This window comes from Onychostoma macrolepis, chromosome 16 (assembly GCF_012432095.1).
Source record: "Onychostoma macrolepis isolate SWU-2019 chromosome 16, ASM1243209v1, whole genome shotgun sequence".
NCBI classification, from domain to species: Eukaryota; Metazoa; Chordata; class Actinopteri; order Cypriniformes; family Cyprinidae; genus Onychostoma; species Onychostoma macrolepis.
This window is the reverse complement of record NC_081170.1, coordinates 23,147,119-23,162,220: the sequence shown is the minus strand read 5'-3', so window position 1 is coordinate 23,162,220 and position 15,102 is coordinate 23,147,119. Positions and strand designations below refer to the sequence as shown.

Sequence of the window (15,102 nt, the reverse complement as noted above, 5' to 3'; positions counted from 1 at the left end):
GGAGCTGGGGAGGGTGGAGGGTTTCAGAGTAACTTTGAAAGCGTGCTGCAATTATGGTCTACTGGATGCCAACAGCCATTTAAATCAGCAGTTTGTGCCAAGTAGTTTAACGCTGTGAATATCATCAGTTTGCACTACCACCCATATCAGCCTGTGCCATAGAGTTTCATGACAGAACTTGGCATTTTAAGAACTCAGTGACTTTGCTACCCAGCAAAGTCAATTGCTACACGATAACAGCAGTGGACTTTTATTCGATTTTGATCAAGTTCGCATCTATTCATGACTGCAGATGATAGAGCTTTGACAAACTGCTGCTCCTGAGTATGGGTCAGAAACTGCTAAGACCTCTTCAGTCTTTCTAGCCATATCATCACCACTCTCCCAGTGTCTAATGTATCTTGCCTCTGTAGAGAGGGACCCATGTAGCTCCGTATGGAGATGGAAAGGTTACAGAAAAGCGCTGATGAAATGGCTCGTCTCAGAGGCTTAATGACCTGCATGTATGAACCTCAGCTCCATATTTTCTTTCAGCTGCTTCCACTGACACCATTTTCTCTACCGTGTTGTGCGGTTTGTTGCCTTATTGAGGGAGAGGTCTCTGTGTGGGTTTGTTCACCATGGAAATGGTTACTGTTTGCACTATGCAAATTACTCCACTTCATGATGAATATGCCCTTTTTGAGGCTCTCAAGTTGTTTATAATTGTCTGAGTGCTTTCTGATGTAGTAATATACACATGGATTTGTTTTGTCATTCTCGCTTACTGGAAAGCAGTAGGTTGTGTAGTGTTGACTGTAAACAGGATCCAAAATCAACTTCCTGCCAAGCTGTAGGAAACTAGAAACTATTTTTGAAATGTATTATCAGGAGTCTAAGCATTCATAGACTTGTTGACCTGACATGCAATTCATGTAAATTTAAGTCCATGTCCAACAAAGCTTCTGGTCACCCTACGGAGGGTTTTTGGACTTCTCTTTGAGCCTAACAGTAAGAGGGATATATATATATATTTTTTTTTTTTTTTATACAAGTTTGTTGCTGTAACCCGTTTCATCAAAGAAGATTCAAGATGGACTTTTCTGTAAAAACCACATCATTAGGGGTGTGCGATTATTGACTAAAAATAATATCTCTGTTTTCTGGGATTTTAACGATAATCAGACGATATTTTGGCGAGTGTGTTATTGTGCTGGTATCTTAAGGACTGCCGTGGACAGCTGACTCCTAAAGTTTTTAATATTCTTCATATTCTGTGTGGTGGTCAGTTCACACTCAGAAATTAATCTTTTCCAATAAGTTTAAACTGATTTTTACACTTTATGGGCATTTTTACCTTTTATAAAGCCATTTTTTTTCTAAAAGTGTCCATTATCTTTTGAGTCACATTCTTACATGTAATTAGTGAATTAGAATAATAAAACATTTGGACTGTTACCAAGCAAATGAAATCAACAATCTGCATCTGAAGTGGCATTTAGATGTATTTACTGTTTAATGCAGGACAGGAACGCATTTAACCTGCAATTACCAATGCATAAATAATGGACCTTTCTCACATTTCCGGGTTTCTCAGCAGCGGAAGTCGTCATAGTTGGGTAAAATCCGACATCAGTGAATGAGAGGGTACCACAAATATGTTTTATGCATTCCGATTTGCTCAAATAGCAAAAGAAAAACTCCACGATAGTGTTTTCAAGACTTTCAATCAAAGGAAAAAAAATGAGAGAGACTGATAACAGCAGTCAGAAGAGAGAACGATGTCAAATTTACCGTCGCTCACATTGACGCTGCATTAGAAACACCCTCACATTAGTATTAACTATTTATTTATTTTTTTTTTTTACTTGATGAAACGGTGATATAATACAAAGTATAGTGTTATAAATGTACTTTTTTTTTTTTTTTTAATATAAAAACTTTCAAGGATTTATAATGATGATGACCGTTGAAACGCGTCATCACAGTCTTGTGAAAAGGGTCCATGTTTTGATATTTTAAACATAAAACGTTGAATACTGATTTTTGAAATTTATTTTTAAAACATGGAGAAAAAAAAAGGCAAAATGTGAAATTAAAATCGCCAGTAACTGTTAATAAGTGAGTCTTTGCGATTGAACCGAATCATTTAAACCAGGGGTCTGGGTCAGACTGGGCCGCATTAAGTATTTCACAAAAAAAGGGTTTCAAGTATTCCAAAAAAAGGAGCACAACTTATCCAATCTTCTCAATCTTTTCCTATTTATTTTATAAGGTACTTCGCGGTTGGCTAGCTTGACAACCGTTGACAACAAACACTGCCGGAAGCTGTCACGAGACTATCTATGGTAGCACATAAGTGTTAAAAAATAAATAAATAAAAGCGTGGCAAGACTCAGCAAAAAGGTGCGTTTGAGAACAACGTGCGGGCCGCACTAACATTAAACTTTGTCAAGTAGGGGGCCACAAAATATCATCCCGCGGGCCTCAATTGGCCCCTGGGCCGCGAGTTTGAGACCCCTGATTTAAACGGTTGAATCATTCAGGAACGAAACACCGTCATGTTGCCCAGAGACGCAAAAGTGCTGTGGCTGTGTTTAGAATGATTGTTGTTGGCGAAATAGAGCAAAAACAGGCAATATGGTGTCTAAAACGTAAGTCTTTTTAACTTCTTGTTTATTGAGCTGTTGTAAAAAAAAAAAATCTATATCACATTTGTAATCATGGTAATTTTTGGAGAAAAACGGCACTCTTCGTTTGAAATTGATTAACTATATGAAGTGGTATAAATATATACATTTTCTTTGCATTTGTGATCATTCTAAATGCATTTTATTAGACCGAATCATGCAGTGAAAGAACGCACTCTAAATGCGCACACAAACTAGACTTCACGTAATGAATGCGTGCACTCTGTAGGGGTGTTTTGAATGGTTTTTGCAAAATACTCGATAATGTCAAATCGCACATCGTTAAAACAACAATCGCAGACGATATCGCACACCCCTACATTAGATACATTGATGTAGTTGAATTAATAATCATCTATGCGGGCCATTGGCAGTGTTGCCAGATTGGATGGATTTACTACACGCAGCCGTAGCTCACTGACAAGCTACACAATATCGCATTCATAATCGCAGACCGATTTAATCGCACAATTATGAAATCAAAGAAATTGTTCTGCGATAATGACAGCTGTTTGCATAGCTTCTCAGTGAACTACTGCTCTGTGTAATAACAAATGCTGCTCTATCTGAAAGCATGTGAAAATACCATTAATAACATGTTTTTACATAACGTCAGTCCAGTGTTTGAAATCCTTCTGTGAGATGATGGCTTCTTACACAGAATAAGGCACACAACATATTTCATAGTATTCTAAGCAGTGATAAAGGCTATGTTGATTAGCATTGCATTATTATATACTTTATTATAATGGAAAAAATATAAAAAGAATTAGAATTAGATAAACCATATATTGTCGTAGTCATGTGTTTCATTAGTCACGTTGAATCAATGAAAGCAGTTAAATCTTCTGTTTATCCAGCATTTCCTGGGTTTCTTCTGCGGGATGTATTAGAGTTTCCGTGCGAGAGTGCCCTCTGGCCCTCGGATGGAGATTTACTACTGATCACAGAACCGTGCTTCACTGACAATTTTTCAATTTTTTTGCGATTTTCATTTCGATTAATCGAGCAGCCCTAGCAGACAGTCAAAATGGCAAATTAATCAATACCCTCAAAAAAGCATGCATCATTTTCAATGTCAACTGTCAGAATTTCAATGCAAAATGTGCCCAATAGAAGACCCAAAAAAAGCAATGTAATTAGCAGGTACTTCACACTCATTTATGCACACACCACGAAAGTCGAAACTGTCATTCATTGACGCATACTGTACAATCATGGCCGTAGCCAGACTTTGAAAATTAGTGAGGTCCGGATGGGGGGATGGTTGGGGGGAGATTGGATGCAGTAAATAAAAATAAACTGAATATATTACAAATCTTTTGCAAATAAGATAAGATAAAGATATCGCTGACCCTAAACCGCAAGGTCCTACATTATTAACTTTCTAAAGTGTCAAATTAAGTGGGAAAGACAAGTCAAAAACGTGCATATTAGCTGGATTTGGCAACACGGAGACTGCACTCGCGTCCTCACTCGCAACTCTCTCAAGCCTCGTTCACTCCGCCAGCGTCCCGCAGCGATCATTTTCATACCACGGACGCTAAACATTCTTGCAAACTGTCTAAACTGAATTATACATACAGACATATGAGGAGTTTAATAGCAAATTGGTCATTCAGAGAACAAATTTTATTTTTGAACATGAAAAATGACCTCATAGCTGGCTACGGGCCTGTGTACAATAATCCAACCATAAATTAACAACAACAGTAATACCTTACCTTTTGTGTCTCACTTTACCTTCAGACAGAATTAGAGGACATCTTTTGTACAAATTGTAGAACATAATGCAGAACTGTGCAGAAGTAAAAACTAATCAAGCAGCAGCTTGCAATGATATATCAGTCTGGACCTTTTAAAAGATGTCCTGATGCAGCACAGGATTGTATAGTCCCAGACATTCAGTTTTGATTTTGATTCATTCTGATTTCAGAGTTGCAGTGATATTAGAGCCTTCGTGTCCTCTCCCTCCACAGGTGTATTTCATGTTGAGAGTGTGGTCACCTGCCCAATCTGGCTACCCTGACAGTTGGCGCATGGATCCGATGATTGCCACTTACGGCTATATTTATGATATTTTATTTATTTATCTGTCAAACAGAATAAATGCTCCCATTTGGAGCTTGGTTATGTTAATTTTGGGCCCTACTTTGTAAATATGATCAGATAAACCTGATTTAGCTTGTTTACTTTGTCTAAACCATATTTTGTCTTAATAAAAATTAAGTGTCTTTCTTTCTGTGCAGTTAGCCTTTATACATCTTTTATTTTAAACAGTATTATTATATTGTGAAACTGTATGTTTGTATAAACACACACAGTTTTACATGTGTATATGTATGTATATTTTGTAATTTTTACAATTGGCGAGGACTAACAGTGAGCCATGACTGTGAAAATGGTCAGCTACATCTAGTTGGTCTAACTTGATTTAAGTTCTTTTTTATATTTATATATAGTATGAGAGAAATGGTTTAGTTTATTAAACTCTAATCTTCCATTTCATGTATTTTGATACCATAATATATACAGTCTGTAGTGCTTAAGGATTTAATCGTATAAGGAAACACAGGTTTTAAAAAAAAAAAAAAAAAAGGGGAATCTGCAGTTTGGTGTTTGCTTTATTCTGTGGTTTTCCCTTATTGTAATCACCTTAATTACAGTCTTGGTTTTTATATATATATATATATTTTAATGATTTGTGTAAATTGTGTGTGACCCTCAGCCATGCAGCAGGTGCTGGATAACCTCAAGGAGCTGCCGCCTTCAACAGGAGCCAAAGACATCGACCTCATCTTCCTCCGTGGCATTATGGAGAGTCCCATAGTTCGTTCCCTTGCTAAGGTATAAACTAATACTTCATTTGAACTCCTTTAGTTTGATAGCTATTAGGAGACCTCAAATAATTGATTACCTTTTATACATGTTACTTTTTAAATAATCACTTAAATTATTAGTTAATGAGAGCTTTTATCTGCCTCCTAAATATCGTTCACATGTACACACATTTATGAGGCCAGGGGTTGTTTGTTGTGTCACAGGTCATAAGAACGTGATGTACGGGGGCCTCTTCTTATTCTTAATATAGCTGTGTGAAATTGTTTAGATTGTGAGATACTGGTTGAGTTTCACTTGTTTGATTAGGAACTAACATGCCATTGTGAGAAACAGTCCGTGCTACTGTCCTGTCTGTTGTTTTTTGTTGTTGTTTTTTTCTAGTAAGAGTTAGTTTACAAGTGACTGATGGTTTGATCTGCAGTATTGTCGAGTTTGTACGGTCTATTTCCCCTGAATAATCCTTTGCTGACACGGTTTTCAGTCCATAATGATTTTTAATCATAATTTTTAAGTGTTGTGCAGGGTATTCTGCTGTGGCGACCCCTAATAGGGAGCAAACTGAGAGGGCGAGAGAGAGAGAAATTGATTGTAACTTATTTGTTCACTGACATTGTCTGTGTATATTCATGTAGATCTCAAAAAATAAAAACAGAATTGAAAGTCTTGAAAGGGGTCATATGATGCTTTTTAATTTTTTTAAAGATCATTATTTTGTGTGTTTGGTGTAACAGAATATGTTGACATGCTTTAATGTTCAAAAAACACATTATTTTTCAAATACTGTACATTATTGTAGTTCCTCTATGCCCCGCCTCTCTCAAACGCATTGTTTTCTACAAAGCCCCTCCTTCCGACAAGGGCAGTCTGCTTTGATTGGCCAGCTCACACAGTGCATTGTGATTGGCCGAACACCACAAGCACGCGTTGGAAACACTCCTTACCATAATTGCAAGCTTCAGCTTTCAAAGTAAATATAAAGACCGTTAATAATGTCCTTAGTTTTACCATCAGTTCAAGCCCAAGAGGGGAACCGTCACATGACAGACACCGTGATGATGCTCGTATGTATTTGCAGTACACAAGCCACTGTTAAGACAGCTGACGTGCTATGATTTCTGACGGGCTGTTCACTCCGCTGTGATGTGACCCTGTTCCACACACACACACACGTACGTTGGTATTTGTGGTTTACGGGGACTCTCCATAGGCGTAATGGTTTTTATACTGTACAAACTGTATGTGCTATTGCCCTACACCTAAACCTACCCCTTACAGGAGACTGTCTGCTATTTCAGATTTTAAAAAAAAACACCATTTAGTATTTTTTTTTTTTTAAACCTTTTGATTTACGGGGACGTAGGCAGTGTCCTCATAAACCACCTTCAAATTGTAATACCTCTGTCATACCCATGTCATTAAACAAATTTGTGTCCCCGTAAACCACAAAAACCAGTACACACACAATGCATTACTCTACACAGCGCAAAACTCCATATTTGAACAGTCAATAGCAAATATTCCAGCTAATAACAAAACATACTTAGTCACTGATTCAGAACCGCCAGATTGTCAGAGCAAAGTCAGAATTGAACCCTTTTTTGGGGGGGTCAGTTGTACTCTCAATTGTACTTTTGAGAGCCTTAATAAAGTGCTTTTGCTTTCGCATAGAAACACACAGCGTCTCCCTGACATGGCTTCATCAACACTACTGCGGTTACTGAAACCACGGCGCCTTTCTTTGCGTGAACATTTGGGCGGCATTACGCAAATATTTCCACATTGTGACGTAGATGTGGGGGCGTGTTTTAATGAGGCGTTTTAGCCCGGTCTGGATCAGACTTCTTTTTTTAGATAGAATAAGTCATTTTGTGGGAGACTTTGAGCTTTGTAACTCTGCAGGTCGTATACATGCACAAACAGCTACATAACACACTAAAGAAATGGAAAACAAGAAATCGCATCATATGACCCCTTTACCACCACTATGCAATTTCAACCACATATCAAATGATGTATTCCCTTTTTTTTTAATTTGGTGAAAATGATGTTTTAAACATTTTTAGAAAGTTCTTTTTCCTAAGGCCTATTTCTATCGCTGAGGCGCTTGATTAAATCATTATTCTTAATGACTTCGTACAGTTGTTAAAACTCTCTCCTCCATCTGAAGTGTACCTGGCAGTGCATTTGATAATCTGGACGTAATCCATTAATCGCTTTCTTGGCAAGACACTCAAGTTGTTTTGTCTCCGCCCACTCTCTCTCAGGCTCACGAGCGATTGGAGGATGTTAAGCTGGAGGCGGTGCAAAGTAATAACGTGGAGCTAGTGAGTGAGATCCTGTCTGATATGAGCAGTCTGACCACTCATGATGAAAGTGCAGCAGAACTCTGTAAGATCCTGAAGGAACCGCACTTCCAGGTACCAAACCTCATTGTGTCCTCATCTGACTGCCTCTTTCATGATAATGTTGACTGTTTATTTACAACTATTTATTCATCCTGTAGCCTTCTCAGCAGAAAAGGAAACAAGATCACCTATAAGCACTTGAGAAATTTAACAAATGAGTTGATCCTGTGTGTGTTGTGTTTTTTTTTTTGTTTGTTTGTTTTTTTAAATATAAAGGAAGATGATTTATATGGTAATTTGTTCTGTATTCTCTTGGTATTTTCAGTCCCTGTTAGAAGCTCACGACAAGGTGGCCTCTAAGTCATATGAAGCTCCTCCCACCAGCACCAATTCCACCAGCATGGCCAGCTCATCCCTCATGCCGGCTGACACGGTTCGCATGATCAGCATCCAGAAGAAGGCCGGAGAGCCTCTGGTGAGTGACAGATGTTCTCAGTTTCACAGGATTAGATCCCACAGGCGGTCAGATCTTTAGCTCTGTAGAGTCTCTCTACTAACAGCTTGTTTCAAATCCACGCAGTGCCATTTGGTTAGTCTGCGTTGGATTAATGTTTGCATTAATAAGATCTAGACTTAATTGTTAGATTAGACCTTCATATACAAGGAAAATCCAAGGCCAACCAGTCTTGAGCTGCAGATCTATGGTTGGCAGCCTGCAGTGTTTTAACACCTAGTAAAATGTCATTGTGTCTCTGCCAAGGTCAGAAATTCACCAGGGTGTTGGTTAAAAAAGCCACTGAAAACAACCTTTATTCATTTATTGCACATTTCATTATATTAAAAGCCACTGAAAATAACATTTTATTTAGGGATGTTTTAAAATATGATGATATATAAAAGTTACTGAAAGAAATGTTATTTTCAGTGGCTTTTAATATAAGATAAAATAATGCAATATCCAATAAATGAATGAATGAATAATGTTGTTTTCAGTGGCTTTTAATAATATAATGTAATATAATTGCATTCAAAATAAGTTTGTTTACATACTATGTGTGTATATTTATTATGTATATGCAAGTACACGTTTATATATTTAAAAAAAAAAAAAATTGTGTACACATAATTCTACTTGTGTATATATTTTTTAGTGTGTATATATATATATGTATGTATGTATGTGTGTAATAAATATCACTGTACACACTAGTGTTGTCACGGTACCAAAATTTCAGTATTCGGTACCAATACCAGTGAAAATCCACGGTTCTCGGTACCGATTTCGATACCGAAGCAAAACACAAAAACGTGCTAAATTAAAAACCACATTATTTTTATTAATAAAGTTAAACAAAAATAAACTGTTGATTTTGAATGGCATTGATTTTTTTTGTACAGTTTCACCCAAAAGTTTTTATCATATTTCTGCTGCCGCTGACAACTGTAAACTGTTTAAGGGTTTGCAGGTGTTTCATGATCTTCCTCAGCCTGCAGCTGTAAAAGGAAAATATAATATACTTAAGTAAAGCAATGGGCTGAGTCTGACCAAATACAACATTAGATCATTGACTCCAGCTAAAATATAACATTTCAGTAAATAACAAACCTCAGCTTTTATAATAAATTTAAATAAGATTACATATTTTTAAGACAAGTGTATATCAAATAGATGGAAACTGTAGTATTAAAAACACTTTACAGTAAGATTCCATTTGTTAGATAACATGACTTATCAATAAACAATAGTTATACTACGGGGCCGTTGAATGCTTGAATCTGATTGGCTGACGAACGTTCTGAGGTGTGCAATTATTTTCAGGGAAACGCACGGCGAACGTAGTTCCAGGCAGCTCTTGACCGCATTCCATGACCATATCACTTCGCCAAATGATTTCTGTTATTTCAAAGGTCTTACAACAGCAAAATAACCAAGACCCACAACGACACTGGCCAAACAAATAAATATAGTAAATAAAAGGATAAAAACGACAGATCATATCCATGTTTTTGCCACAAAATTATCCTTTATTATGTACAGAAAGCACATAGGCTACTCTATCTCTGCCGCTCTCTCTCCCTCACAGACCGCACATACATAACGGTTACAGTTTGCACACACTAACATACATCGCACTAATGTTGTTAGCGCTACTCTGGCGATTTTATTAGTAAACAACTTAAAAACTACATGACTTCTCACAAGCAAGGTAACAACAACGGCGCTGTTTTCTCTCTCTCTCTCTCTCTCTCTCTCTCTCTCTCTCTCTCTCTCATAATTTACTTATTGACTGCATTAATCTGCTATCAACGGCTCAAGCCTCCGTTACTAGGTTTAAAATGACGTTTTGGAAATGACTATTTCAAATTCCTAAGTCAAATTATTTTTTACTTTGTTTGAGTTTTTCTTTTTCACCCAACGAACATAAAGATACTGATAAACATAGGGTACAAGACTCTGGCTTTCTCTGTCTTCTTTGGAGCTCCTATGAAATAACAAGAGAAAATACTGTCAAGTTCAACAGTATGATGAATAAATATTAATGGTAACACTTTACAATAAGATGTCATTTATTAACATTAGTTAATGTATTAACTAACATAAAAGAACAATGAACAATATATTTGTTACACAATTTATTAATCTTTGTTAATGTTAGTTAATAAAAATACAGTTGTTCATTGTTCATGTTAGTTCACAGTGCATTAATGTTTACAAACACAACTCGAGATTTTAATAATGCATAAGTAAATGCTGAAATTAACATGAACTAAGATTAATAAGTGCTGCAGAAGTATTGTTCATTCTTATTTCATGTTAACTAATGTAATTAACTAATGTTGACTAATAAACCTTATTGTTTATTAGTCAAGTGTTGTCATATTAACATCTAAACTGATACTTTAACCTGTTAACTTGTATACCCGTATTTTAAGCTCTTTAACCTATAGTTGCGCCAGTGTCACTGAAGTCATGCAGTAAGAGCGCTGCTAATTCAGTTTTAATGTGCATCTACTGTAGAACGGCTGCAGATGAGGCATTGTGCATGGCACTGCGATCAACTTAACATTTTACAGAGTTTAATATAGCAATGTAGTCGCTCAGTTTTTCAAGATCAGTTTTAATCGTGTAACTGTTAATAATAGATTTGAACAAAGAAATGAAGTGTTACTACGCAATATTTTAAATATTGCGATTATCGCCAATACCGGTATATCGTCACACACTAACTTAACACGATAGCGATAATTGTTGCTTTGAATATCACGGTTATCGTCAATACCGGTATATCGCGACACCCCCAATCTGATCGCTGTCTTGAGGTGTGGCAACCGTAGTATAAGCGGAATAATTGACTTCGGTCCGTTGAATTATTAGAAAAATAATGCACACCCGAGGTGTAACGGCCACTCCGCGCATTATTTTTCTAATAATCCAAAGGACCAAAGTCAATTATTCCTTACTTATATAGCAATTATTCTTCTTGGGGTTCATTTCAAAATTTACTAATACATAAAATCAAAAGTTCAATCTGTTAAAATTCACAATTTTTAAACATTCACAAACTTTAATGTTGTATATAGCATGTAAACACAAATTTTTATTTTGAATGCGATTAATCGTTTTGCAGCCCTAAATATAATATAATATCCCCCTATATATCATCCCTTAATAAAAAGTATGTCTGACTCTTTGTGCCAGCATTTCTGAGATTCATTGTGTCGTCTCTTTTAGGGTGTAACATTCCGGGTGGAGGATGGCGACCTTGTCATTGCGCGTGTTATGCACGGCAGCATGATTGACAGGCAAGGAATGCTACATGCAGGTGATGTGATCCGAGAGGTGAACAGCCGAGAGGTGGGCAAAGACCCCATGGCATTACAGCACATGCTGAGGGACTGCAATGGAAGCATCACACTCAAAATCCTGCCCAGCTACAGGGACGCACCTCCCCCCGCACAGGTCAGTGCACCACTGATTCACAGCAAACCCAATCAAGTTAAATGGCACCAGATTAAAAAAAATTTTCATCAACTTTTTGTTTGTTACACGGCCGTTTTGTGGTTAGTCGTTGCATGGCACCGGGTTTCAGTTGTATTTATCTTAGGAATGCGCCGATATCACTTTATCCAGAACTGATCGACACTGATACTTTTATTTTTGGTACTACTTGCCCATGCCATAACCAAGTACAGATGCATGTATTTTCATTGCATTTATAATTCTTAAAAATACTGGGTACAAAAACCAAAAGATGTCAAATCATAATCATAATGTTATTTGGCTTAGTTAATTTATTAAATAGATATTTCCTTCAGTTGTGCAGTTTTGCACTTAATTATGCCCATTAAAATGAATTCTTCTAGCTTTTGTTTCTTTCACGGCGATGAACATTTTCTGAAACGCAAGTCGCATTTTTTTTTTTTTTTATCATCTGAAACATGCTGCAACTTATATTCCAAAGCGACTCCTATAATGTAATTAATGTCAACAAGCAAAACATGTTCAACACATGCACACATTTGTATTGGTGCAGAATGAGAGAGTCGCATAGCCTAGCGCGTTTCACACAGACTGCTAGTTTCACTTTTGATTTAGATAGTCTAGTTTCTGTGTATGCTTGATATTTAAAATAAATGTTGTTTATAGTGAATGCCCCTATAATTTTTTTATTTTATTTACAATTTAGTTTTAATCTAAATGATGCGCGTGCTAAGTGAGCAAGATCTTGCAACAGTATTGTCTCTCTCTCCTAACCGTCAAATTAGTAACTTGTGCATTGTTTTACTTACTTGCTTTTGACACATCCGACCGAACTACAAACTTTCCATTGACGTCTGTGAGAAAGGGATATTCACTTCAATATTGGATGTGTTTTTTTTTTTTTTTTTTCTGTTGTCGGTGATTCTTTGTCTGTTCACACTTCATTTCGTTTGGTATCGGGGCATTTTAACGAGTATGAGTACTGTATCGGTATCAGTGCATCCCTAATTTATTTATTACGTTGTCTAAAATTTTAGTGACGTTACGGGACAAATTCAATTTGGCGGACATTTTCTGCAACAAGAACTGGCATGAATTTGTACAAGTTCAGCCTCATCTGAACGGAATCAGATGCTGAGAGTACAAAATCTTGTCCCATAGTCCTGATTTTAGTGCTGTATAACCTCCTGATGGCTTATGGGTTCGAACAGTCCTTGAGGAGGAAAAAGGAGAGACCTGGCCTCTGGGTGACTCAGAATGCCATCGGGCTGAAACTGAACATGGTTATCCCTATTAATAACACGACCTGTGCTAAGTAGGGCAGATGGGAGGAGTTAAACATGCGCACACCCTTACTTTCTACTCTAAGGAGATCTGGGCCTGGAGAGAAATAGATCCTCAAATTCTCAGTTATTACCTTTTCATCAAATCTTTCTGATGTTAGTAAAGTGTTTTGCACCACAATGAGTCATAATTGGGACATACAGGACTGTAATGTGCAGCACATTTGGTGCAAAGAAATCGCACAAGTTAAACAGGTTTCGCAGGTCCATGTATGATTGCTGGTTCAAATCCTGATCAAAATAGGTTTAGGTCCTCAAACAGTGCTGCTGCATATCAACCCTGTGAGTGTACTTCTAAGCAAGTATGTCCTTTACCCACTTTCCTTGAGTAAATGCTGTTTGAAAACCTCACACAAGAGCAAACACCGGGGGCGAGGGTTTACAGGGACCAAATCTAAATTCTGTCTTTTTTAGACCTGAACTTTACTCAGTGGCTTGGTTATGTGCAGTGAATGACCGCTGTGTGTTTACTGTTGGGAAGTCATGACTGATAAAGATCCACCAGGATCCATAAATATTTCATGTGAAAACACACTGTTGTCCTTCATGGAGAAGCCCATTTACAACACACACCAACATAAGCTGTCTCTGTTACTATTCATTTATTTCCCAGGAGGATGCAGTATTCTATAGACAAAATGTTGAAATGTGAATTGGCCCCCAGCATTACACAACACCGATTTTGGCAATACAATATGAAAACGCTTTAGCCTTTTAATTTTTTTTTTTTTTTTGGATTAGATATTTTACGTAAAATGCAACCTTCCCCTCATTTTCATAATATGTCAAAGTCAGCATAGAGAATTTCTTTTGCCTGTGAGCTATGAAATTATTGCATTTTTAGGCTGTAATTAGCATCTTAAAATGAGTCATGGTAATAAATGGGAGTAACAACACTTTCTTTGCCCTTTAGGTGTATCTGAAGCCACATTTCAACTACAATCCTGACACCGATAATCTGATCCCTTGTAAAGAGGCGGGTTTGGCTTTCTCTAAAGGAGACATTCTGCATATAGTGAACAAGGAGGACCCCAACTGGTGGCAAGTGAGAAGCATATGAATTTTTTTTGGTCACACTTTAAGGTCCAATTCTCGCTATTAACAAACCATTAAACATGACTTTTTTTTTGCCTCAGACTCCTCATTTGCTGCTTATTAATAGTTAGTAAGGTAGTTAAGTTTGGGTATTGGGTAGGATTTGGGATGTAGAATGTGGTCATGTAGAATATGTGCTTTATAGCTACTAATAAACAGGCAATATGTTAATAATAGTCATGCTAATAAGCAACTTGTTAATAGTGAGAATTGGTCCCTAAACTAAAGGGTTACTTTTTTTTTTTTTTTTTTTTTCTTGTCAGTTTTTGTCTGATTTCTTTAATTGCTGAAATGTTTGACATTGAAGCTTTTTCGTTTAGGCATGTGACGTAAATGGAGGCCGCACTGGCTTGATCCCCAGTCAGTTTCTTGAGGAAAAGAGGAAGGCATTTGTAAGGAGAGACCTGGATGGATCAGGTACAGAGGTTTAAGTTTGTTGTGTTGTTGTTTATTCTAGTTATGGATGAAATTATTTTAGGGACATACAAGTTCCTTCCTATTGCATTTATGCTGTAAACAAAGTTCCACCTGTGGGTTTGTTTTAGGAATCCTCTGTGGGACATTAACTGGAAAAAGGAAGAAAAAGAAAATGATGTACTTGACAGCGAAAAATGCAGGTTAGATTTGAAGGGTTTTTTTGTTATTAATGTTTAATCTTTCAACAGTTTTGTGTCATTCTTTTATTCGGCAAGGTTAGATTAAATTAATCAAGTGATATCTTTTGTAACACTATAAACGTATTTACTATTTCAAATGAATACTGTTCTTTTGAATTGTCTATTCATCAAATAATCCTGGAAAAATGTTTGAGTTTCTGCAGAAATTCC

At 36.8% G+C, this 15,102-nt stretch overlaps 1 protein-coding gene across 2 annotated transcripts in view; it reads left to right on the top strand.

Moving 5' to 3' along the window:
- The window catches only part of pals2a (protein associated with LIN7 2, MAGUK p55 family member a), a 33,949-nt gene that overhangs the window by 11,600 nt on the left and 7,247 nt on the right, over positions 1 to 15,102 (top strand). For both annotated transcript variants that reach the window (XM_058747353.1, XM_058747351.1), the window contains 7 exons: positions 5,398 to 5,516; positions 7,775 to 7,927; positions 8,181 to 8,330; positions 11,589 to 11,816; positions 14,094 to 14,225; positions 14,596 to 14,692; positions 14,821 to 14,892. In XM_058747353.1, coding sequence (XP_058603336.1) covers positions 5,400 to 5,516; positions 7,775 to 7,927; positions 8,181 to 8,330; positions 11,589 to 11,816; positions 14,094 to 14,225; positions 14,596 to 14,692; positions 14,821 to 14,892 — 949 coding nt within the window. In that variant the 5' untranslated portion in view covers positions 5,398 to 5,399. The remainder of the gene's footprint in view (positions 1 to 5,397; positions 5,517 to 7,774; positions 7,928 to 8,180; positions 8,331 to 11,588; positions 11,817 to 14,093; positions 14,226 to 14,595; positions 14,693 to 14,820; positions 14,893 to 15,102) is intronic.